The 24,783-nt window shown below is 38.7% G+C and overlaps 1 protein-coding gene across 1 annotated transcript; it reads left to right on the plus strand.

The window, feature by feature from the left end:
* The first annotated feature begins 119 nt into the window (after window positions 1–119).
* Window positions 120–24,521, plus strand: coro2aa (coronin 2Aa). The gene is made up of 12 exons (XM_077523753.1): window positions 120–282; window positions 16,303–16,503; window positions 16,702–16,818; window positions 17,730–17,879; window positions 18,129–18,308; window positions 18,427–18,543; window positions 20,512–20,616; window positions 20,695–20,791; window positions 22,149–22,261; window positions 22,354–22,444; window positions 23,645–23,871; window positions 24,010–24,521. The coding sequence occupies exons 1-12, from the start codon at window positions 268–270 to the stop codon at window positions 24,142–24,144; spliced, it is 1,548 nt and encodes a 515-aa protein (XP_077379879.1). The 5' UTR covers window positions 120–267; the 3' UTR covers window positions 24,145–24,521.
* The last annotated feature ends 262 nt before the right edge of the window (window positions 24,522–24,783 follow it).

The raw sequence follows: 24,783 nt of genomic DNA on the forward strand, positions 1-24,783 counted from the left end.
TAAAAAGGTAGGTTTTAATAATTAATAATACTAACGATCCCAAGAGAGGCCTCGCCCAGCTCTTTATCCCTCCTTCCCTCTCCGTGCTGTTCCTCCTCCTCATCCTCCCCCTTCTCCAGCAGTTTAAGCTCCCGGACTCGTCAGCGTGTTAGCCCCGCCGAGCACCATGACGACACCGGCTCTGCGCTAACTGGGAATCCGCGTTCCACTGTTCCATTACGCGGGCGGGGAGGGTGGTGGGGAACCGCTGTCCGCTATCACCACCGCATGACCGTCATAAAGGTGAGTTTTCCTTTTACCGTGTGGCGTGCGGGAAGACGACATCTTGGCCGGTGTTGTGTTCGTAAGCACTTTCGCTCACAACATCCGTGACACACGTGCACCTGCTAACTTTGAATGGAGCCAGTTTTACTAGCAATAAATATGAACACAAGTTATTTCAAGCACCGTGAGTACTTTTATTTATGGCAAGACAGCGAGTCGCATTTTTGTTTGAAAGAGCACTCGACTTATCCCGTATTTGATGCAGGGGCGTGTTTAGTCATGGGGTCCTCTCACATACATGTACAACACTGTCTTAAATTTTATTTTGAACACTGAAGAAGCTCTTTAAATGGTTTTCTATGTTACAGGTTTAGGGATGCTTAGCTAGGTAAGCTACATTTCACTGTTTTGTACATTTTAACAGAATTTCCTTGGAATGACAAATGGGAATGGGTAGGTGCTCTGAAAAAAAATCCACAAATATATATAGCAACAAATATTTTACATATATATATTTTAAAAAGTGAAAAAAATAAATAATAAACTGCAGGTGCAGAACTGTTAGTATGTGGGAGTCCACTGTACATTGATGTCATATTAGTAATAAAAAAAACAAGATTTTCCAGTGATGTAGTGTAACTAACTGTATAGCCTTAGTTGCCATCATGGAAAAAAAATAGGCAGATTTTGTCCCTTTCTGACAAATTTTCTTTGAAATTTGACTGAAAAAGTAATAATGTAAAAAAAAAAAAAGTTTTAGATATACGACGTAAGCTGCAACCACTCGGCTGTTTGATTAGCTGTTTGACTGAACAGAAATTAATCAATGAACACTATTGTTTCGTATTATCTGACACATTTATCCACACATCTTTTTCATAATTCTCTTTAATTACTTTGTTTCCATTAAAAAAAAAAAAGAAAATACTGACCAATTTGACGAGACAAGTTGTTTGTTTACATTTGAAGGGCCACTTTGCTTGCTAAGCTTGTACTGACTGCGTGTTCATGACATCCATTCTCTCCTCCCGGTGGGGGTGGTGTTCTTTTCAGTGCGACCACCAGTCGGGCAGATACTTGGGGGTCTCCATTGTGCTCCCTCGCACTCTCGTCTCTCGCCCATGTAAACAAACTTAAAGACAAAAGACCAAAGCGGTGCAAGCGTCTAATGACCCGATGCTAATGCTATAGCCGGTGGTGGGAGGAGCACGTGTGCAGTGTTTTGGCCCGTTTTAACTTGGTTACTAACCAAAACAGCAGCACCTACCAAGGCAAAAAAAGTCTCAGCCTTTGCTGGTTTTTGAGCAAAAGGGCAAGGCAGATTGCCTGTTAAGTTAAAGGTCGATCTGTGTGAAAGCCAAGGCAGATAAACGTCAACTCATCCGTCATGGCAATTTTACCGCATCTCTGCGCAAAAGTCACCGTTATGTCAACGCCGGGCATCAGTTGGTACATGTTAGTCAAACCTTGGATTGCCTCTGAGTCAGGACATTTTTTGACAGACTGGTGCAGACATGTCCCCGTTGCAATAAATGAGTCAAAGGTGGCGTTATGCCAGTAAGCTACATTTACAGTGAGTGTGTGGTGCGGTGGAGTTGTCAGAGTCCAGCAAATGCAGGACATCGCCCAACCAGACAGGAAATAATAAATCAATAATTTCAAGATGAGAAATGAGCAGCAAAATGATAGCGCGTGCGTTCATGTTGATATGTTGCGTGGCAGGCTGTTAACACATACCTGGCTGACATTCTCGCACTTTGTCCAACAGATGACTCTCGTCTTTAGCTATGTAACGAAAACCCACCGATACAGACGCCCCCCCCCCCCAGTCATATACGTTCAACACTCCATCATCAACTGTATTGCACTTCGTTTTTGTGGGGGAATGGGGGTGGGGCTCAGCTGAGTTTGAGGCAACACTTTGGCAAATATTGAACAATTCATTAAAATTATACTTCAAGGTGTTTAATGCCATCCTCAGTTGGCGTTAACTGGCATACTAAACAAAGATAATTAAATATTGAAAAAAAAAAAGTACTTCTTGTTGTGTAAGATAAAAGTTACAATTTTATTTGGATTATGTTCAAAATGTTTAATGGCAAACAATGCTATCTCCATCGTCCATTTTGACCAAGGCCCCTCCGTTATTATTTTAGCACTGGTCATTCCCGTGTCATCTCGATCATAACCGCTGCTCGTGAGTTCGTTCACAACATGACAGCTGCGCCAGAGCGTTTGCGGATTATCTGATGCTACTCCTACGCGGGCCGCACATCCAGAGGATTACCTCAAATAAAAAAAAGTACTGTGGGTGTGTTTGTGTGTGGATTAGTTCCATGCCGCACATTGGGGTTTGGGTTGGGGTTTTTTGGAAGTGGAAAAGAGCATCATAATCGGATCAGATCCTCGGACGTTGAGCATCAAAATGGTGGGCTGTTTGTTGTGTATCCTTTTGATGCCACTTTTTTTTTTCCTCGAGCATTTAATTATGTATCTGTTCCAACTAAGGATCCTTTTAAGCAATTCATTAATTCATCGTGTCTTGATGCAACAGAGGCAAAGAAATCAATGCATTTTTAAAAATGATTTCCCTCAATTGTCTTAACTATTAACTATTTAAAAAATACAGTGGTAGAAGTTCAATGAATAATCGACCACAAATTGATGATCAAATCAATTTATCTTGATAATCGATTTACAATGTAGGAACCTTGTTAAAAAATTATTAAAATACTTGGAATTGCAGCCTCTCAACAGCAAATATTCTCAGATTTCTGTCATCCAACATGAACTCAGACTATTTTTTTATTCCCCCACAAAAGGACATTTCTACTTTTACTTTGTAAAACAATAATCAGCATTTTTGCTGATTTTCTGACGGATGTTTGTGACCAAACCCATAACTGAATTGTGAATTTTCTGCATTGTTGTTGAAATGTCTTGTTTTTGAAAGCAATAGAAATTAAAATCGATAAAATAATTGATTGTTAAAATAATTATTAGTTGTTGCACTGATACAGCGGTGATATGCGGGCAAAAGAGAGAGAATTTTTTTTCTATGTGGTCCTGATCTAAAATATAATAATATAAATATACATAAAATATTAAATAACAATCAAATAATATACAGAAAATGTCGGATGAAAATAAACAAATAAAACCAATTTGGATATACACTACAGTATATCCATTTGATTGTACAGTGACTAAAATGTGTCAACTGTCTATGGTGGCATTTAAAATTTTACAAAATTAATCAAGTCAAAGTCAAACTTCCACTACTACTATTATTTCTTATGAGAAAATCCTAACACAAAGTCCAAATAAATGAAGGTCTAACAGCTTCCTCAAGGACCATTACAGATTTAATAAAGTCCTCCGCAGATCATACTAACTTTCTGAAAAATACAAGTGAATAGAAAGGTTTTATTACTAGGCCTATATATGATGAGCATTTAACTTGATCGTCCTACTTATTATTTAAACTTTTCCTGCTGTTTAGCAGCAGATGGGTCAGCGGAGTGTGATTCATTATTCATAAGTAGAAAAACAAAGGTTGGTTGTTGTTTGTGTTTGTCCACTATATTGATTCCAGAGAAGTAACCCAAGAGTTTCATTTTACCGCATGACAAATGTCCATTTTTAGTCTCCTTTAGATGTCACGGCGCATATTTTGTACAACGGCGAGTTTCACGTGTCGGCACATAAAGATGTTAAGTCAGCCTGGAGCTCAAATCTTTTTTTTGCTTTTTTTTTTTTTAACAGAACAAAGTTGAGCATTTTATAACGGCAACTTTCTATTTAATGGTGAAAAAGTTGATTTTAAAATTACGACGAAAGAATCACTTGCTAGGCTAATGCTAGTACCACCGTGCCTCATGTGGCTGCTAGCTAGCTATTTGGCTAGGCACTGTTGATGATAAAAACAAAACATTCTTTGTCTCCTGATAGCTTACGAGCTAGTATTTAGCTTTAGTTAGTTTTTAAATTCACATTATCTTTTACAAGTACGTGAATAAATAATGGCTAAATATTTTAGTAAAAAACAAAGCAGTATTGGCAGTATTGGACAAAATGAAGACGGTAGAGGATAATGATAGATGGAAGAGGGAAGGAACAAAGGAAGGCAGATAGGAATGTTGAGAAGATTGAGAAGAAGGTATGAGATTTAAAGAAGGAAAGTAGAAATGTATGTTTGGGGGGGGGGGGCTGTAAATATGTAAGTATATACGTACTGACATTCTAACCCCAGCCAGTACATACATACATTAGCTCTCCAAGTGCTATTAGCACAGCTGCTAGCCGGCACTTCCTGTGTGTGGTGTATCGCAAGACATTAATGCGTTTAGCTGACGGAGGAGATCTGATTAGCGGTCTGTGTGTTGTTTACCGGCGTGGCCCAATGCAGTGTAAATACCGGCGAAGATAATCTCCCTGGCCCCCCGCCCATGAGCCGCGGAAAGTGAAACTCACCTTGACGACGGTCGCTATGGCTAGCCTATGTGAATTTAAAGATGCTTATTGTGGGGCGAGTGATTAGCATGAACTTTACAGAAGTTTACATGGGATTGTTTTCTTTTGCTGTACTGTATTTTATTTATTTGTTTGTTTATTTTTTTTGGTGATGAGATGTTCATGGCAATGTTTGCTTACCTGCTTCATTCAATTATACACAATTGACCTATTTATTTATTCATTTATTTATTATAATGAAACTTTTGCAGTTTTGTTAGCGTTTGACTCGGCTGGTCAAAAACAAACAAAACACCTGATTGTCCTATGCCCCCAGTCGTCATAGTAACGAGTGCTGCTTTTGGCCTTGACCCTGAAGTAGATGGAGGCATACTTCCTTAAAAAAAATTTCTTCCCCCACTTTCTTTTGAAATGGTCAAAACACAAAAGCTAGAAACAACCTGATGTTCCATTCTTCTGGCATGTAGTCATAAAAAAAAAGGGCCTGACATCATTCATGAACGAAACCCAACTAGCGTATCCGCTAGTTTCCTGTGATGTGGCTCCAGTTAGCTGGCTACTAACGTGTTAGCCATGCGGTGAGATCACGCCGCGTATGCGTTGAGATATTCGTGGGTGCCAATGGAATGGCCCGCGCTGCACGGGCACGCCAATTGTTGGGGGGGCGGGGGAGTGGTGAGATCACGCTGACATGCTGTACTTTAGCCGTCAAAATGATGAAATAGAGCCTTTTATTTGAAGTCTGTAATTCTTTGGCGATCAAGTGGACTACTGTGTTCGTGCAGTGGCGTCACGTCTGGGGAAACTGTTCAACTTGAGTTGTTGGTGGAGGCACAATGTTCTGTTCCCACCGGCCCCAAGATCCAAAATAGCATCCTCCAAACCATGAACCAGGCATTAGCCCACTAACATCAAGAGAAAAAAAACAAAAATATGTCAGTTATTTTCTCTTTTGTTAGAAGACTACACTTTTTGACGTTTGTGTGAAATTTGAAATCCCCTGCTTCAGAATGTAAATTGTACTCTAACATATGAATTAGACAAACGTCACTTCTTGAACATTGTAGGCCTATTTGTTCTTTTTGGCATTTAGCTGCTATTGGAAGCAAACCTCCTCTTTCAGAATGCATATTTTAGAGTCCAGTCCATCTCAACACCTGCCTAAAGACAAATACATTTGGCCTTCCACTATTTCATAAACACCTTTTCTTCTCCTTGCTTCAGGATTAAAAATGGAAGTGGCGAATGCAGAAACCATTTCTTATACAGAAATGTGTCATTCGTTGTTCTGCGCTGACATTATGTCTTAAAAGACATTACCAGCAAACTATTTCCTTTCATTTGGCTAAGTGCTAAATTGCTAAGTGCTTGTGTGTGTGTTTGCGTGAGTGGAGACTAATAGACTTTAAGAACTGGGCAAGAGCTAGCAAGTCCAAAGAGATGCTGTGTGATCAAAACATCCACTGGACTAATAGCTGGATGCAACATAAGCGCTACTTAAGCTAATAGCCAGCTAGCATCTGTGAGAACACAAGCGCTATTAGTCTTTTGATGCTGACCTTCCGACGGCCCGGCGTTGTCGCTTGTGATTAGCCGTCTGACTCTTATTTTGACTGGAAAACACCTGCTTACCTTGCCTTTGTCGCAGTCAACGTTACAGCTATGCAATAGCAATAACTGACTCCCTTCACGGCAACGGTAAGCCTGTACTGTATATTGTGATATAAATTTATGTATAAAAAAAAAAAAAAAAAAAAAAAAAAAGATAAGGAATTATTTCTGAATTGTTTGTATAGTCTTTTGTAAACACTATTTTGGGAAAAAAATAAGGATAACAAAAAACAAAGATAAAATGTAATTTTGAGAACATTTATTGTAAAGATCTCAAAATTCTACATTAAAACTCAGTACTCAATGGTGCGAATAACGTGGATATATTTAGTTTATTATGCAGTCATATGCCCAGTGGTTGAACACCTTGTTTAGCCATGCTAGCTAGGCTCAAAACGTAAATACATAAATAAATAAATGTGAAATTTCTCTGACAAAGTTGTGTATTGACTTTGACCATTCTTTTGTGACAAAACAGCCTGAAAATAACACATTCCTCAAATGAAAGTGAAAAATATCATGAAAAGTCATAATTGTTTGTTACTGCTACTCCCTAGCAGGATGACATAAGACGAAAGGACTATACCATTTGTTTTTGTGGGGGGGGGGCGTTGTGGGGGTTGGACGGAATTGAGAGGAACTTTTCTACTGTGATTTAAACTACAAAATGCGAGCAGCGGTAATCTTACAACCACTTTCTTGATTCAATTTGCAGTTTCGTGGTGGATGACACAAGATGTTTAGATGGACAGGACTCAAACCATTTGTATTATGAAGCATAAAAAATGTAACAACTTTATTCCCAGAATACGACTTTCCTCCCGTAATATTAGAGCTTTGTTTTGGTAATATTATGACTGTATTCTTTTGATATTAGAACTTTCTTACCATAAAAACTGACAACTGATTTCACAATCCACAAGAGACCCCCCACCTTTTTTTTTTTTTTTTTTCTTTTAAGGCCCCACAAGTGTTTATCTAGAGTGGCCGTTGGACTTTGGTGTCTGCAAAGTATTATGGGTTGTGCTTGCATGTATATTTTCCAATAATTGATATGCAATCCATAATATTCAGCTTTCCAATTGAACTACGGAGTTGAGTTTAGCGCAGCAGTTATTGATCAGCCCGCTGCGCTCCTCGCTTGTTTGACCGTGTGAAGGCCACCTGATTTGCAGTTGGGGTTTTTTTGTGCTGTCCTCGTATGGACCAATCAGCTGGCTTTCGCCGCTCGCTGGTCGAATGGCCTCTTGCGTAACCTCTGGCGTTGTGGACAGGCGAGTGACCGTTTGGGACTGCGTAGACACTGTTGGGGACATACGGGAACTAACAGTACAAATAGAAAGTACAAATACAAGGGAGGGAGGCTTGGTATGATCATAACTTTGTAATATTACAAGAACAAATAGTTGTCTTTGAAATTACGACTTTTTATCCCCACAACAATTCAACTTTATTCCCGTATTATTATGATTCTATCCTTGTTATATTACATTACAATCGTTGCGTTATTATGGCTTGCTCGTAACATGCCGACTTTTTTTTTTCATATTACAACTTTGTTTTTGTGACTGTACAACTTTATGTCCATAAGACTTTATGATGCTGTAATATTGCGACTTATTTCCTTTACGATTAATACTATTAATTTATTGACTATTACTTCTTCTAGCATTGAGGTTATTTTATTTTATTTATTTATTTATTTATTTATTTATTTATTTATTTATTTATTTTTATCATTGAGGTCATCATCTCATTACAACTTAATTCCCATAGTATTCCGATTTTATTTCATAACAGTGCAATTTTATTCCTGTACTGGTAAGAGTTTAATGACTTAATTAGTACTGTAGTATTACAACTTTATTCTTATGGAAGTTTTACTTTATTCCCATAGTACTGTGATTACTTAATTATTATTACAATGCATTTCCTGGAACATTCTGACTTTATTATACAGAGAGAAAGCCTTCATAACCTCTCTCTCTCTCTCTCTCCCCCTCCCTTGCTCTCTCTCAAAGGGAGTGTACACACTCGTCTTCCCTGTGCTTGTTCACACACGCATTTGCCGTCACGCCGAGCGTGTGTAAATGCGGCGTCGGTGGTGGATGCAGTGGAGATAAAGTCAATGTTTCTTTTTCCCCCCCGTGCCGATCCGCTTTGCCCTGGAGACATAACAGATCGTCCCTCAAGGACCCCTTCCCGCTGAGCCCCCACCCCACCCCCACGGTCCCCCTCCTCCGGTCAGGGTGAGTGTCATTCTCCTCGCCGAGCGGGTGCTTTCATGTCCTGGTGTGACAGGTCACTGTGTGGAATTTGGCGTTGGCTTATTGATCTTTTTACTCAACCGGCTGCCGAGTCCGCAGCTGCACTTTTTCCCCGGGAGTAAAACTGCAGACGAGATGAAATGCAATTTTGTGGTGCCAACTTGGGTTGAGAAGTCGTCAAAACTGATTGCCGCAGGCACACTTCCTCCTCCTGAAAGTTGACGTTGTCCACAACGATGACAATGACATCATCCTTGGTCTTGACCTGCTTGACTTGCGACATTTTATGGAAGTTGGACCTTTTCATTGTGGCCTCGTGGTTTGCACGTCTGCCTCACAGGTCTGAGGTTCTGGGTTTGAATCTCAGCTGGATTTTGCACGTGTTTGCATACTACCAGCTTCTGCCTACGTTCCAAATAATGCAAATGAAGTTTGACTTTGCATTTAGACATATTTTAGACTCGACTTTTGAGATGGGGCGGCACGGTGGCTAGTGTTTACACGTGGGCTTCTTTTTAGTAACAAAAACATAGCCATAGCGTAATAGAATAATTACATGGAATGTAAAGAATTAAACGTTTTTTTGGGGGGGGGGATTTAGTTCTACAATTCACTTTATTGTGCTGCTCCCTTTGATGTCCCCACCTTGGCCACTGGGGCAGTATAATACAGTCATGTAGACACAAATAAAGAATAGACTTTTTTTTTTTTTTTCCGCTACTACTCAGTACTAGGGATGGTCGAGTACCGGTACCAGATATACCACTATTGGGCCGAGCTATCGGCTACTCGTGAAGAATACCAATGCCAGTTGCCAATACTTAAAGCAAATAAACAAATCTGACATTGAGTAAGTCTTGCCAGTAGTTGGTGCTACCCTGCGGCCGTTTGACACATTGATGAATCATTATGTTCATCATAAAGACAGAAAGGTCTTTGATTCCAATTACCTGCCATTTAGTTTTATGTATCATAAGTACTAGTGGTATTGGTGAGTACTCAAGAGTGAAAACTCATACAGGAATTCGTCTGAAAAACATCGCAATTTATTTGGAAGCTGTAAATTACCGGTAGTCTTTTTTATTTTTATTTTTTTTATATTTATTTTTTTTATAAACAGGATAAAAAATATATGCCTGTGAGTATTTTTTTTTTTTAAATCTGTCTAAATGTCTTATTGCTCCTCCATTAACCGTTACCAAGTCAAGTAGACTCTCCATGACTTTCTTTTACTACTGTACATAAGACTAAGTCCTTATTAATCATTTCTCATAGAGGATAAAGTATATCTGCTTGTACCTAATGCATAAAGGTTTTAAACCGCTATGATCAATGTCACTCGTTAGCGTGTCAATGGTGTTTTCCATTGTACCATTGTACGTTAGAATTAAGCAGGGCCTTTCTTTTACATCACATTCACACACACTGTATGTTATTCTACACCAAAAACACCTTCCCCTTTTCTCCATTGCTTCAATCCATTCCAACTTCAAAAGATTCACATTAAATTACACATTCCAAAAATAGCTTTTCCCAGAATTCCGCATTTTCCACAAAAAAAATAATTTCATTCACTTTTTTTTTTTTTTTTTTTAAACAGAATTTTTACTTGATATATTTTAAACACAAAAACAAATCGTGTTCCCAATCTGCAGTTGAGTAATCCGTTCCAAACTGTCGCTATCATGGTAAAACACATCTGCCAATCACCCCGCCCTCGGCGCGCACTCCTGTGCGTGTTAATCATTACATCTCAATGTGTTCTCTCTGCCATCCGCTTGTAAAAAAGGACTTATCTGATCATGGATAAAGTTGGACGCCATCAGTTATTCATTTCTGACCAAACCTTCTGACAAATGCAAATCAGTTGCACCTGGAAGCTTCTGTAAAAACGTAATTTGTATCATCTAGGTTTTATTCTCGCTGATTTCGACAAGGTTATGGTTCAAAAGTGCCCGGTCGAGTTTTTCAACACATTCCATGTTATATCGAGGAACAATGCATGGGAAAAACAGACAAATTGACCAATTGACTTGGTCCCACATTCCGTGTCGATGTCTTGTCTTATCTTCTCGTACTCTTTGAAACATCTGCTAGATTAGCTCGTCGGTTATCTTATTAGAAAAAGTTAAGACTTCCCCTGCTTCCCCTAGTACTTGTAGGATCGATGCATCTCGACCAATGACCTTAAATGTGACAGTGGTACGTCTTCAGGTTTAACCCCGCGGTGACGGTCAACCATCTTGGATGTACAGTAGGTGAGACTGTCATGCGCATATGACCTCATAAACGCACAATGATAAGAGATTAGGTAGTTTATTTGGGTGACTGCATTTTTGTCACAAGGTAGTAAATTGCTCGAGAATGTTTAACATCTGTACATTCCTCATATCGGGGAATTAAACAGACACAAGGTGAAAGGACAAAGGAGGAAGTTGGCGTTTCAGGTTAAAGGCTGCACAAGGTCACCAATTGTTTGGATGGAGAGTCATGGCCGACAATTGGATTTGAGTTATTGATGTGGGTTAGCGGATTTGGTAGCGTGCTTCGTGTAGCGCAGCGTTGCCCTAGTCAGCGCTGTGTTGACATCTCATGTAAACTTTGAACTCCCCGCGACTGTTTGGCCAAAGAGAGGAGTGGCCGCCTGTGTACTAGATTATGACTTGCTTTAAATGCGGTATGGTATGCTCTATATACTGCAGCGTTAAACTACAGAGGCAAATATACTGCGCAGTCCTTTTTTTCTTTGCTCTCTAAGCCAGGCGTGGTCAAAACGTACTGGCATAAATGAATACATCAAGAATTATTTTTGGACTTTTTTTTTGATCAGCAAGGAGACGCGTTTAAAAATAGCCACCTTGGTGTTTTTCGTCATGCGGATCTCAGACTGCAAGATGCCAGCTTGTATTGCCTCATTACAACCTGCTTTTTAAGATGCCATCTTGGTATTTCTCTCTATAGTGTGCTTACGTTTGAATGGAAAAGAGGGTAAAAAAAACACAAAAAACAACTTGATAGGGTTGTCTATTTACATAACAAATGGCAATCGTTTGAGGAAAGGTTGTTACAGTATCATCTATAAAAGATGGAAATTAACAGTTTGGGGACATTGTCTACAAATTTTTCCAACTTTTTTGTCAGAACCGTTTATACAGAGCAGCATCACAAAAGAAAGCCAGAAAATTGTTGGGTTGACTGAATCCCCGTATTTCTTTTATTTATTTATTTATTTAATTAATTAATTTTTGTCATATACGGAACAGTGGGGAATAAAGCCAGAAAATTGCCATGTCGATTTGCTTAAAAAATAATAATTAAAAAAAATGTGGATGCTGTTTACACGTATCATTAACATGGTAAAAAAAAAATTGCCAGGACGATATCAAGGAAAGAAGCCAGAACTTTGCGGTCCCCATTCCGTGACAGTGACGAAAAAAAATGTCATAGAAGAAAGCCGTGAATTTACGTATTGTGACTTCCTCCCCCTTTTTGATGTAATGCTGTTATACAATAAAGCAACGCATAAAAAAACATTGCCAGTTCGCGTTGTCTCCCTTTGTGTCTGTGTTGCTTATAAAGAACCAACACTGAAGAAAAGTCGAAAACCTGTTGGGTTAATTTTCCCACCCGTTCTACCATGATGCCGTTTTTACAGAGCAGCAGTTTTTGAAAAAGCTAGAAAATCGCTTAGTTACCTCAATTCCATGTCAGTTCATAACGAACAGATACGAAAAATGGTCGCGCAACTTCTTTCCTTCTATTTTGTTTCAGTGTCGTTTATACAGAGCAACGCCGCAAAATAATTGAATGAATGAATGTTCCCATTCCGTGTCATTGCTGTGAGTATAAAAAAACATGGAAATCCGCTTGGTCGACTAATAACCCAATTCCGTGCCAGTGTGCTAGAAATTTGTAAAAGACTTCTTCTTATTAGACTTCTTCCAATGTGGCCGCAATGATCAGCCGCAGCACCTGTCTCTTTATCTAATTCTATGCTTACGTGGTCCTAAAAACCTTTCGCAATACCCCTCTTCCTTATTTTATGTCAATCAACACAGCACAGCCCTCACAAGCGTTGGGAAGGCCGATTAATGTGATGCCAGTTGGACGTGAGGACGTGCCAAGGAGCGTCTTGGCATTCTACCTTGGCAGCGTCTCAGCATAAAGACTTGGCTGCTCGCGGGTCGACCCAAATGCTGCCAGGGATTATCACACGTACAAGTGTAAACAAACCTCTGTCAGGGCACGCTTTGGTGACGCAGTCGAAAAAGGAGTGGAGTCACTCGTGTTGATTGACCCTTGGCCAAATTCAAATAATGGTGTTGGTTTTTATTGTGGAGGAGAGCAGGTGGCGTCTCTTTTTACAATAGACAACTTGTTTACCTGCACAAAGGAAGTCCAATATGTTGATACTCACGTTCACGTATGGCTATAAATAAAACTATCACTCCATTTGAATCGGTATCTTGTAACGGCCAGGATCGCTTTTACCTGCGAGGCTTAACGAATCTCCTCAGCATTGAGGGGAGACATTCCGGCTTCTCAGAGCCGGCCTGAGGGCGGAAGGAGATAAAGAGTGTAAACTGAGACGTGGCGTGTCACTGTTCTCGTTCTTACTTTTTGCGGCACTCATAATTCGAGCTGTAAGTATCACATTTAATTTTATCTCCTGTAGAGCTTCTGCATCATTAGATTTTGTCGTATTAGCACTTAAAAACTCTTTGCCCCGCTTTTAGTCTACTGGCCTCTTTCTTGGTATCTCTTCCACACTCTTGACACTGTGCTGTGAGACAATAGCAGTCCTGCTGTTGAGTTTTTATCTTCCTCTAACCACCTCCTGGCATACAGACCTGGTTCTGGGTATTTCTCGCTGCTTGGTTGGCTTACATCTCTTCTTGTGTATTTCCCCGTCTCCTGTTATCCCTTCCATATTCTCAACACCGTGAGACCAGAAGGGTTAATTAGAGTTAGGGTTAATAGAGTAGATTTGTACCTCCCTTTGCTTTTGACACAAGATTGGTTGACTCAGGGGCAGATTAATGTCTTGCTGCTTGGTAGCCCAAGTCTTGAATAGGCTGCTTGGTAGCCTAGTCTTAGATGCTAAGACCACCTGTTGGTTTACTGCCTGTCTCTTGGTATCTCTTACAGTGGTTACCTTCCTCCTATTACCACCATCCAGTCTGTCTCCTAGTATCTCTTCCATCTCTGTCTCCTGGTATCTCTGCTTGGTAGCCTAGTCTTAGGTGCTAAGACCACCTGTTGCTTTACTGTCTGTCTCCTGGTATCTCCTACGCTGGTTACCTTCCTCCTACTACCACCACCCAGTCTGTCTCCTGGTATCTCTTCGACATTCTTCACACTGCTGAGGGAAAACAGAACAGATCATGGCCTACTACCAGTTTTTGAGCTCTTCTGACCACCGTCTGGTGAACCCACCTGTCTTTTGGTATCACTTCTTTGCTCTTGGCACTGGTACTGTAAAACGAAGGAGTAAATGGGGGTCCTGTTGCTGCGTTGTTGACCTCCTATGGCCAATTCCTAGCATATTCGCCTGTCTCTTTGGTATCTTCTGCATGCTTTTGACACTGTGGTCCTACTGGTTTTTGCCCTCCTCTAGTCATATCCTGCTGAGTACCCTCTTGTGGCCACCACTTGGTGTACTGTTTTTTTCTGCTGGTGTCTCCTACTACTCAACATTGCACTGGGAGACAAAGGACCAGATTGTGGACCTTCTTCTGTGTTGTTACCCCCCTGTGCTTGCACCTCTCCTGGTCACTAGCCTGTTTCTGGGTTTCATCCCTACACTCTCGGTCCAAAATTGCCGCATGCTAGTGCGAACTACTCTCAGGCTACGACAATGAGATAATGATATTTACAAAATGGTAGTATGTTGGGTGAACTTCTTGCTAGTTCATGTCAGAATGACTTGTGTGATCAAGTGGTGATTTGTGCATGGTATCGTATGTTCCGAAGGTTTTGCAGGCCACTTGCCTAAATCAGGAAGTCATGGATTGGCAGGACAGGAAGTGTTTAAGGTGACTTGGAGGCAGTCGAATGTTTGTCAAGACTTACGTTTCCATTTAAGCAGCTGCTCCGTCGCAACGTCTTGTCCGTCAAACTGCTCCACCCTTTATTTATAAGTAATGAGCATGCTTGCAGGCAGCAGGCAAGCTGGCAGGCGGAGTAGCCAAGCAGACATGCTGACGGGCTAGCCTTGGTCCCAAGGGAGTAGACTCACTTATCTCACACCATAATGACATATGCATCGACTATCTGGAGGGGGAGGTCACTCAAAAAGTATATGCTGGATCTCTGTTCTTGGAAATGTCTTGTCATGATTGGCCTCTGACTGCATTAACCTTGTCTGACTGATGGGATAAGTAGAAAAACAAAGATTGTCATATGAAAAAATAATTAGAGAGGATGAAGGATACTACTGTGAGGTTGCACAAGTACTGATGTTTGATGATTAGAACCGCAAATCTCTTCATAAAAAAAAACAATGGTTTTACAATCAACTGTGTTTGGGTTGTCATACTCGACTAGAGAATATATCATCAAAATGAAAAACAGTGAGTCATTGGATAAACTGTGGTTTTGGTAAATGATAAATGGATAGGTTGCGGTTTTGTGTTAATAAGAGTTTGGAAAACATAGAAAGGAAGTGGGACCAAAACCGCTACCATGTGGAACACCACACATCCAACGCGTCATTGTACGGTAGTGGTAAATCGAAAACATTGAGTCTGTCTGGTTATGCTGCAGTCACCTTGGAAGAGATCTACTACTACTGCTGGTACTACTATTTCTGTTTCTATTTCCACTACTACTACTACTACTACTACTACTACGACTGCTACTGCTACTAATAAAAATATGACTACAACTACAATTCCTATTACTACTATGTACTATACCGTTTCAAATATTACTAATAATTCATTTCTACAATGTATACTACTGTAATTATTACCTCTATTACTTATACTATAAGTTACTGCTATTGGTAATCCGAGGACTAAAATGACTTGCTTTGCCTAATTCTATTACTATTACTAGTGTACCTACAATTACTTCTACTACTAATACTGCTCTACTACAACTATTACTAATTCCATAACAAGTATTACTACTATACCACTTCTCTAACTACATTTAGTGTACTACTACTATTACATAGACTTTTCCTACTTCAACTTCTACCACTAATATTACTGCTTTTACTACTAATACTGCTACTTTTACTCTACTAGGACTGCTAATAATCATAATAAATCATAATAAATTAAAACTGGATTTTTTTTTTCCTTTGTATTGTAAAATAAATCAATATATTCAATATTCAGAAAACAAATCTTTTTAATTCAAATATAGTCCTTTTTTTTTTCCCTCCTTGATTTTTACATACTGGTAACCCTTATTTAACCAGGTTGGTCCCATTGCGATTAAAAACCTCTTTTTTCAAATGGGACATGGCCATGACAGGGAGCAGCAAAACGTTGCAGACAGTAAAGAGTGAGACAAATTAAAAATTCTCAAAGCACAACATTTTGGATTACATGATCAGTAAAATTGTTCAATTGTTTTCCGGGTGTTTTTTATTTTTTGTCCCTCCTTGGTGGAGGTCTTAAAGTTGTGAAGAATTTTCTTCACAACTTCATAGTGTGTCTTCCCCTGTTGTTGTCAGATGTCATGGCGTCCTCAGTACCGCAGCTCCAAGTTCCGACACGTGTTCGGCAAAGCGGCCCCCAAGGAGAGCTGCTACGACGGCGTGCCCATCACTCGCAGCGTCCAGGACAACAACTTCTGTGCCGTCAACCCTCGCTTCATCGCCGTCATCACTGAGTGTGCGGGGGGCGGGGCCTTCCTGGTCCTCTCTGTCCATCATGTGAGTGTTCGTACCAATAAAAAAATGCCATACTGGACATTTGCGTGCACTCGATGGCATCGTTACTAAGCCTGAAAATGTATATTGTACCTTGTAAAAGTAAATCATTTAGACTATTTTTGACATAGAGGACATAAATGACAGTAATTTGAAATTGACTGGTAGCTTGTTACTTTTAGCAATATATTTACTCCTCAGACGGGTAAAGTGGACCCTCACCACCCGCGAGTGTCGGGCCACAGGGGAAATGTGTTGGACGTCAAATGGAATCCCTTCGACGACTTCTGCATCGCCTCCTGCTCCGAGGATGCCACGGTTTGGAAACATACACGCCCACACACTCATATGCGTTCTGCTGTGGCGTCATTCCCTTGAATACGAGGGAGTAGAGGCACGATAATTTTCTGGTGCCTCACAAAAGGCGCAAAGAGGAGCCAGGAGTCATCCCACACATTCCTCAGGAACAAATCATCGAGCTTTACCTCCTTGGCACTTGTGACGTTTGCACTTCACTGGTTGGCTTCCAAATGTAGTTCTACTTAGAATATTGCATAAAAATAAACAAACTTTCGGGCTTTTGCTGGAAAGCAACAGTAAGAAAGTCAGGAAAAACCTAAAAAGTTGAATGATTTATCTTGGTCACAAAATAAGAACCTGGCATTTGAACAGGGGTGTGTACACTTTTGATATATATACTAAAAACTAAATACTTCTAAAATGAATAGTACAAATTATTCCATAGATGCTAATTCTACATCTCAATTGAGAGGGTTGGTTGTGAATTATGAATGGACAAACGAACAAATTCTGACTAAATTAAGGGGATACTTCACTTACTTAGCCCATTATAGCAATAAAAAGTAAATATTTTGTCTATAATACATTTGATACTTTCATTGTTTTTCATGTACAATTAGTACCTTTAAAAACACATTTTGCAACTTGCTGTCGACTGAAAATGACATCACAAGGGCTCAGGTAACCAATCACAGCTCACCTGTTCTCTAGATTTGGTCATGTGACATTCGCAAGCTGAGCTGTGATTGGTTACCTGAGCCCTTGTGATGTCATTTTCAGTCGACAGCAAGATGCAAAATGTGTTTTTAAAGGTACTAATCGTACATGAAAAATAATGAAAATATCAAATTTTTTATAGGCAAAATATTAATGTTCGACTGCCAAAAATGGCTAAATAAGTAAAGTATCCCTTAAATGTGCCTCTTAAGGTGAAGGTGTGGGAGATCCCACCTCACGGCCTGTTCAAGAACATGACGGTGGCTTGGAAAGAGCTACAGGGCCACAGCCGCCGGGTGGGCCTCATCGAGTGGCACCCCACCGCCAAAGACATCCTCTTCAGCACGGCGTACGACTACAAGGTAACGAGTTATCACTCCACGATCTATGTCAAATACTATTAGCAAGAACTAGAGCGTATCACAATGCAGCTCAACAGGTCTTAAGCACTTGGAAGAGTCCTCCATGAAAGCAGATGAATTCTTTGTGTTTTATCAAAATAACACATTTGCTTGTATTTTTTTTTTCTAACCAAATGAATATGTTTGAGTGAGGCTGGCTGACTCCAAAGTATCCAATTCAGAATTACCATGCTTGATACCCGCCTCCAGGTGATGATCTGGAACCTGGACTGTCCGGAGCAGGTGATCAAGAATCCCGTGCGGACCATCAGCCAGCACACGGACGTGGTGCTGTCCATGTCGTTCAACTCGGACGCCAGCCTCATGGCCACGACGTGCAAGGACAGGAAGGTGCGGCTCATGGAGCCGCGCTCGGGGACCCTGCTGCAGGTAGCCTCGGAATCTTATTTGGAGACTTTATATTTTAGCGCAAGATGCACAACAAAAAAAAGAGGTCATAAGTATTGTTAGCGGCGTTTAAGTGCCTGTGTTCTGTGCCGGTTGCCAGGAAGCCAACTGCAAGACGCACAAGGCCAGCAAGGTGGTGATTCTAGACAACGTCAACAAGATGCTCACCTCAGGAACGTCCAGATGGAACGAGAGACAAATCGCACTCTGGGATCTGGTAAGCCATTCAAAATGATGGGTTAAACAGGAGTGGTACTACATCGGGGCTAGGGAGTGCTACGCCCCCTGTCAAAAATTTGACCCTGGTTAAATCACTTTAGTCATTTAAAAAAATATAAAAAATTTACATTTTAAAACATGAAGAAATTCATCAGTAGCCATTCTATTCCAATCCAGTCTCTGCTTCCATATAAAGTAAGTGAAGTGATGAAATTAGATTACCTTATCACCTGGCCACCTAAATGATTTCATTTGCTACTTTACTTCGTTTTATTTGACTTAATTGTAGAACTTTAGTTTGCTTTGTTTTGCGTCAATTTCCTACTTTGATTTTTTTTCTTCTTTTGAACACATTACTTTTTTTTTTTTTTTTTTTTTTTTTTTACATTTTAGCACTTTTTTTTTACTTGATTTTTGCATCCGATCAATTTTCGTTTTATTTCTACAAAATATTAATTTTATATTTTATTTTAATTCATTTTACCGCCTTTATCTTAATTTTACATTTATTTATCCATCAATTTAGCATTGTTTTAAAAGAAAAGACCCATGCATTACCAGGATTATAATCCCAAAATGCAAATATAACATTGTAATTTTATTTTACCACCTTTCTGTTGAGTTGTATTTGACTTCTAACATAGTACGCCTAAAAGTGTGATTTGGCGTCTTGGAGAGATGTTTATGAGCATTTGTAATGATGAGAACGTCTGTCACGTGTCAACTACAGATTATATTCCCTCTGACCTCGTTTTGCCTGCCTGTCCAAGAGATTGATGTCACTTCCGGCCCAGTACAACTGACCACCAATAAAAAAATAAATAATAATAATAATCCAGATTTTTGTTGGGTAAGAGACCCAAGGATGCTTTTAGTGTGCAAGTGTGGATGGAATTGGCAGCCTGAATCAGAACACGTGCGTTGATGTAATGCTTGAAGGAGGTCACCTCAGGCAGACAAGATAGGTGAATCCTGTAGTGTAACAACTCTGACATCTAGTGGACACAATCAAGGACGAGCATCCCATATACAACAGATCAGCATTTGGGACACCAGCATTGTTTTACAATTGTCCATCATTTGGCAAATTTAATTAAAAAAAAAATAGAGGTCAAAGATGTGTATCCAAAATGAAGTCATGAATTTAGACACAGCACATGGACGCACATAAAACAGCACTTCAGAAGTATTCAGAAAATGACTAATATCACAGCTGAGCCATTTAAAGTGGCAGCAATAGAAGAAGTCTTGTTTGTGACTGCATAGTGTGCCTCCTGGTGGCCAAGACAGACACACCAGTAGGAGCTTCACAATGAATTGGATTGCAGCATTAATGTGCATTTTTCAGGGTGGCTGTCGTAACATTTGCATTAATTTCAATGGAAAAGATGATTTGATATAAGTAGGGCTGAAACACTATAATTATGCAAGTTCCGTTTGGACCAAACAAGATTTATTAAAATAGTCATTTTAAAATAAATTTAAAAAAAACAACTGCAAATATATACATTTAAACAACTCAAGATTAGTTTAATAATCTTTTATTTTTGTTTACAATTATGCCGATTTTGTAATTGTAGAATGTAATAAATGAAATTGTAATTGAATTTTGATTAATTGCACAGCCCTAGATATAAGAGTGTTTTGAGTTGCAAGTGTGGTTACGGAACAAATTAATCTTGTATCTGTTTATATTATATATATTATATTATAGCATGATTTAGTGTTGTGGTTGTTGGTGTTTTGACATGCAAGCAGGATTATGTCCAAAGTGAAGGATTAAGAGATTGAGTGTTTTTTTTGTGTTTTTTTTTGGTAATTCTCTGAGAGTTTTTTTGTTTGTTTTATGTGCCACTGGCTTTTTACATGGAAGTCTTCACATTATATTTAACGTATTAGAAATAATTTACGTCTTTCCAATATCTGTTTACTTTCATCAGTCTTAAACTCAACTATTGTTGTTTAGGACGACCTGTCAGTGCCTTTGATGGAGGAAAACCTGGATGGTTCGTCAGGGTTCCTCTTTCCGTTCTACGACCCCGACACACACATGCTGTACCTGGCGGGGAAGGTGAATTGTTAGATTTTAAAATAGTTGAATTGTTGCTCTTGGAATGAAGTTAGCTAAACCGCGTCTGTCTTCCTTCAGGGGGACGGGAACATCCGGTACTATGAGATCAGCTCGGAGAAGCCGTACATTCACTACCTGACCGAGTACCGCTCCAATTTACCTCAGAAAGGGATGGGTAAGGAACACGCACGACAATGCACAACAAACTTTAGTCTGTTGAAGACGAACGCCTGATGCCAGCGCGCACACCTGCAAGCAAATCAGCCAGCAGGCTTTTGTGTAGTCGAAGCAGATGAAAATGACATTTGCACATCACAATTTTTTTTCTGTTGGAAATATGGGAATTTTTAGCATACTTTTTTTTTTTTTTTTTTTTTTTTTTTTTTTTTTTTAAGTTAAATCTTTGAATGTTTTTTTTGCTAATATTTCATCTGTACTCTTTCTATAAAGCCTTTAAATTTACTCCCACTTTTTATGGCAGTATTAAAATGTTTCTATTTTTGTAAAATATAATTTCACATTTTTTTTATTTTCATGACTTATTAACTCATTCACTCCCAGCCATTTTCACAGAAGCAACCCCCTTCGCTCCCGACTGTTTTACTGGATTTTGACGGATTTTGCAAGGCCCACAGAATATTGTGTTGTATTGCTATAAAAAAAAAAAAAACATGGAACCTACCAAAAGAGATTACAAAAATAAAGATTACAGTGTATTCTTTCATTCGGGAAAAAAATACATCTGTTTCCATTTTGCAGTAATTAGCATTAGAATATAGCTGAGTTTCAGCATTATTCACAGATCTGTTTAGAATTGTGGGGAAACAGCTTGTTTACATCATGGCCCTGGTTGATCTCTTATACTCTGCGGCCACCTGCTGGCCATTTTTGTAATTACTACCATTTCTTTCACCCGTTCTCTGCAGTAGTGAGGCTGCATCAAAGCCTTCTGTATGCTCTAGCATAAACAAAAACAAATACGTATAAATAAGTTTTTGGGACACTTAATACATTTAAAATAGAACGTATTTATACGTTTTTGAAGCAAATGGGTTAGAATGTTTCTATTCTATTTTTATGACTTATTAACTAATTCACTCGCAACCATTTTCACTGAAGCAACCCCCTTGGCTCCTGGCTGTTTGACTGGATTTTGACTAATTTTGCAAGGTCCATGGAATATTCTGTTCTACTGATATAAAAACATGGAACCTACCAAAAGAAAGATTAGTGTTTCATCATTATTCACAATTCCTGGTGAAAAAACTGACAAAAAGAGCTTGTTGCAACAGGGCTGTTATACTCTACTGCCACCTGCTGTCCGTTATTTTTTTTATTTTTTTTTCCTTAAGAACAACCATTGCTTTAAACCACCTCTTCATGTCAGCACCTGCATCAAAGCCTTCTGTATGCTTTTGTAAAAAAAAAAAAAAAAAAAAATGTAAATACGTTTTTGGGTGTGAAAGAGAAAGTATTAAAGACACTTGCACTGATTTATGTCAGTCCGAGTCATTTCTCTTTGCTATTGTCAGGTGTGATGCCAAAGCGCGGCCTGGATGTGAGTTTGTGCGAAGTGTTTCGCTTCTACAAACTGGTGACTGTCAAAACTCTGATCGAGCCGCTCTCCATGATCGTCCCTCGCAGGGTAAACTAACCAGCTGGCTCACAGTCTCGCCGCAAGCAAAACCGATTTTGGAAGTAAGGTCATATTTTCATATTTTGTGGCGTTTTTTGCAGTCGGAGTCGTACCAGGAGGACATCTATCCCATGACGGCCGCCAACAAGCCCGCCTTGACTGCCGACGAGTGGCTCAGCGGCATCGACAGAGGTCAGGAATTCATTTAATTTTTTTTAATTCTCAAAATATTTTTTTTCTTTAAAAAATGTGTTTATTCTTGTATAATTTTAACTTCTAATCGGACACATATTTCCTAACAATTTTACAATTTTATAAAATTTAGTTTATTTCAGATATTAAACATTTTATTCCCATACTTTTGCAGTATTTTTCTTCTAAAATTTTGAGTTTATTGTAAGAAATGATTTTTTTTTTTTTTTGTAATATGTTTTTTATTCTCTAAATTTAAAAATATTTTTTCTCCTAAAATGTTGCGTTTATCTTAAATAAGTTAATTTTTTTTCTGGTAATGTTTACACTTTTCTTGCAATTTTACAATATTTTTTCTTCTCAACTTTTGCATTTATTCTTATAAAAGTAAAACTATTTTTTTTGCATTTTTTTACACTTGCAATTTAATTGTATGCTATTTTTTCCTTCTAAAATTTTGAAATAAACCTTGTAAATTTTCACCTCTTTCCGCTATTTCACATTTTTATTCTCATGCTTTTATAGTACTTTTTCTTCTAAAATGTTTACTTGATTGTAAGATTCAAAATTTTTGGGGGTAACATTTCAATTTAAAAAAAATAAATTTTCAATATTTTTTGTTCTAAATTTTTACTGGATTATAGTATGTTTTAATGATATTTTTTCTTTTTTACATTTTCTTCTAAAACAGACTTTATTCTCATCTTTTGAGACAAATTCAAAATGTAAAATTAAAAAATGGCTGTAACATTTTGAGTTTCTTTTTGGAATTGAATTTATAATTTGACGTATATTTTGTGAAATATACTTTTGTTTTCCTTGTAACTCTTAATTACAACAGTTTCTTTTTTTTTTTTTTTTTTTTTTTCTTTTTTTTGCATTTGCTTAGTCTGGTGTATTTGAAATATTTCTGGTAGTATTGCATTTTTTATTTCTTGTAAATTAATACTGTACTTGTTCTCATAATCACTCATATTTTGGCTGCATTGTCTTAAATTAAAGACATTTTTTCTGGCAGTATTACATTTTTCTATCTCAACATTTATTTTGACCTTGGCTATTAATTATTAGTGGGGGTTTTTTGTGTGTGTTTTTTTTTTTTAAATGTAACATTGTGACTTTGTGTAGGTCCCGAATAGTACAGGATGTCAGCACAGTGACCGTACCACGTACTTTCAATTCCTCCCGTCTGATGTGCAGGCCCGGTGCTGATGTCGCTGAAGCCCGGCCATCCCGTGGACGACTTGTACAGCCATACCAACAAAGGTCCGGGCAGGTCCCATGGTCGGGCCGGGTCGTACATCGGTGAGCAACCCGGTGGCATCGGCGGCAGGACGGGCAACAACGGCGTGGCTGACGATGGCAGGACGGCGGTTAGCAACGGACAAGACTTCCTGCTCTGCTCGCCGCCCAAGACGGAAAATGAGGTAGGGAAGGACTCGTCGTCGTCCTAGTGAGATGTTTTCCCATGTCATTTTTCCACAAGCACGCATGTATTAAAAAAAAAGAAAAAAAAAAAAAGCCTAGCGAGCGAACACGACTTTTTAAATCCCCGTTGTCCGCAGCTTCGCGTGAAGTTCCACAAGCAGCAGGACGACATCCGGCGTCTGGTGGAGCTTCTCCATCAGAGGGACGTGCGCATCAAGCAGCTGGAGCTGGAGATCAACAACATGAAAAACTCTCAGCAGAACTCACTTTAACATTTTCCTTTTTTTTTTTTTATATATATTTTTAAGCACGCTCTTCCTATATTTGCCGGACACACGTAAAGTTGGACGTATTGTTGATGTAAATACACATTGTGATTTGTACCTACACGCTTTTATTAATAACTTGCACACTTTTTTTTTTTTTTTTTTTATATCGCAGCTATGCAACTTTGTAGCTTTTTTTTTTATAAGCGGAAAGAAAAAAAAAGTCTGCTTTAAAAAACAAAACAAAGATGTGTGATTGTATGCAAAATTATTTTTTGTTGGCTTCAAAAAGTACACTGAAAAGAAATAAAAGAGTTGTGCAAAATTATAAGAATAAATGTGTGATATTTCAAAGATTAAACTTCATTCTTATGATTACTGAACTATTTTTGTAAAATATTTTTTTTCTTTTAATGTGACTTTTATCCTTGTAAATGTATTGTAATATTTTTACACTTTTTATAAAATATAAATTGATATTTTCTTCTTTACTTCGAGTTTTTTTTTTTTTTATCCCAGAAATCTAGTAATTATTTTTCCCAAGAATATTTTGAGGATAAACAAAAAAAAAAAAATCTCAATTTATGAGAGTCAGAATACGAGTAAATACTATGAGAAAACGTACGTATATGAACTCAAAATTTT

Source organism: Festucalex cinctus, chromosome 6 (genome assembly GCF_051991245.1).
Source record: "Festucalex cinctus isolate MCC-2025b chromosome 6, RoL_Fcin_1.0, whole genome shotgun sequence".
In the NCBI taxonomy this organism is placed as follows: Eukaryota; Metazoa; Chordata; class Actinopteri; order Syngnathiformes; family Syngnathidae; genus Festucalex; species Festucalex cinctus.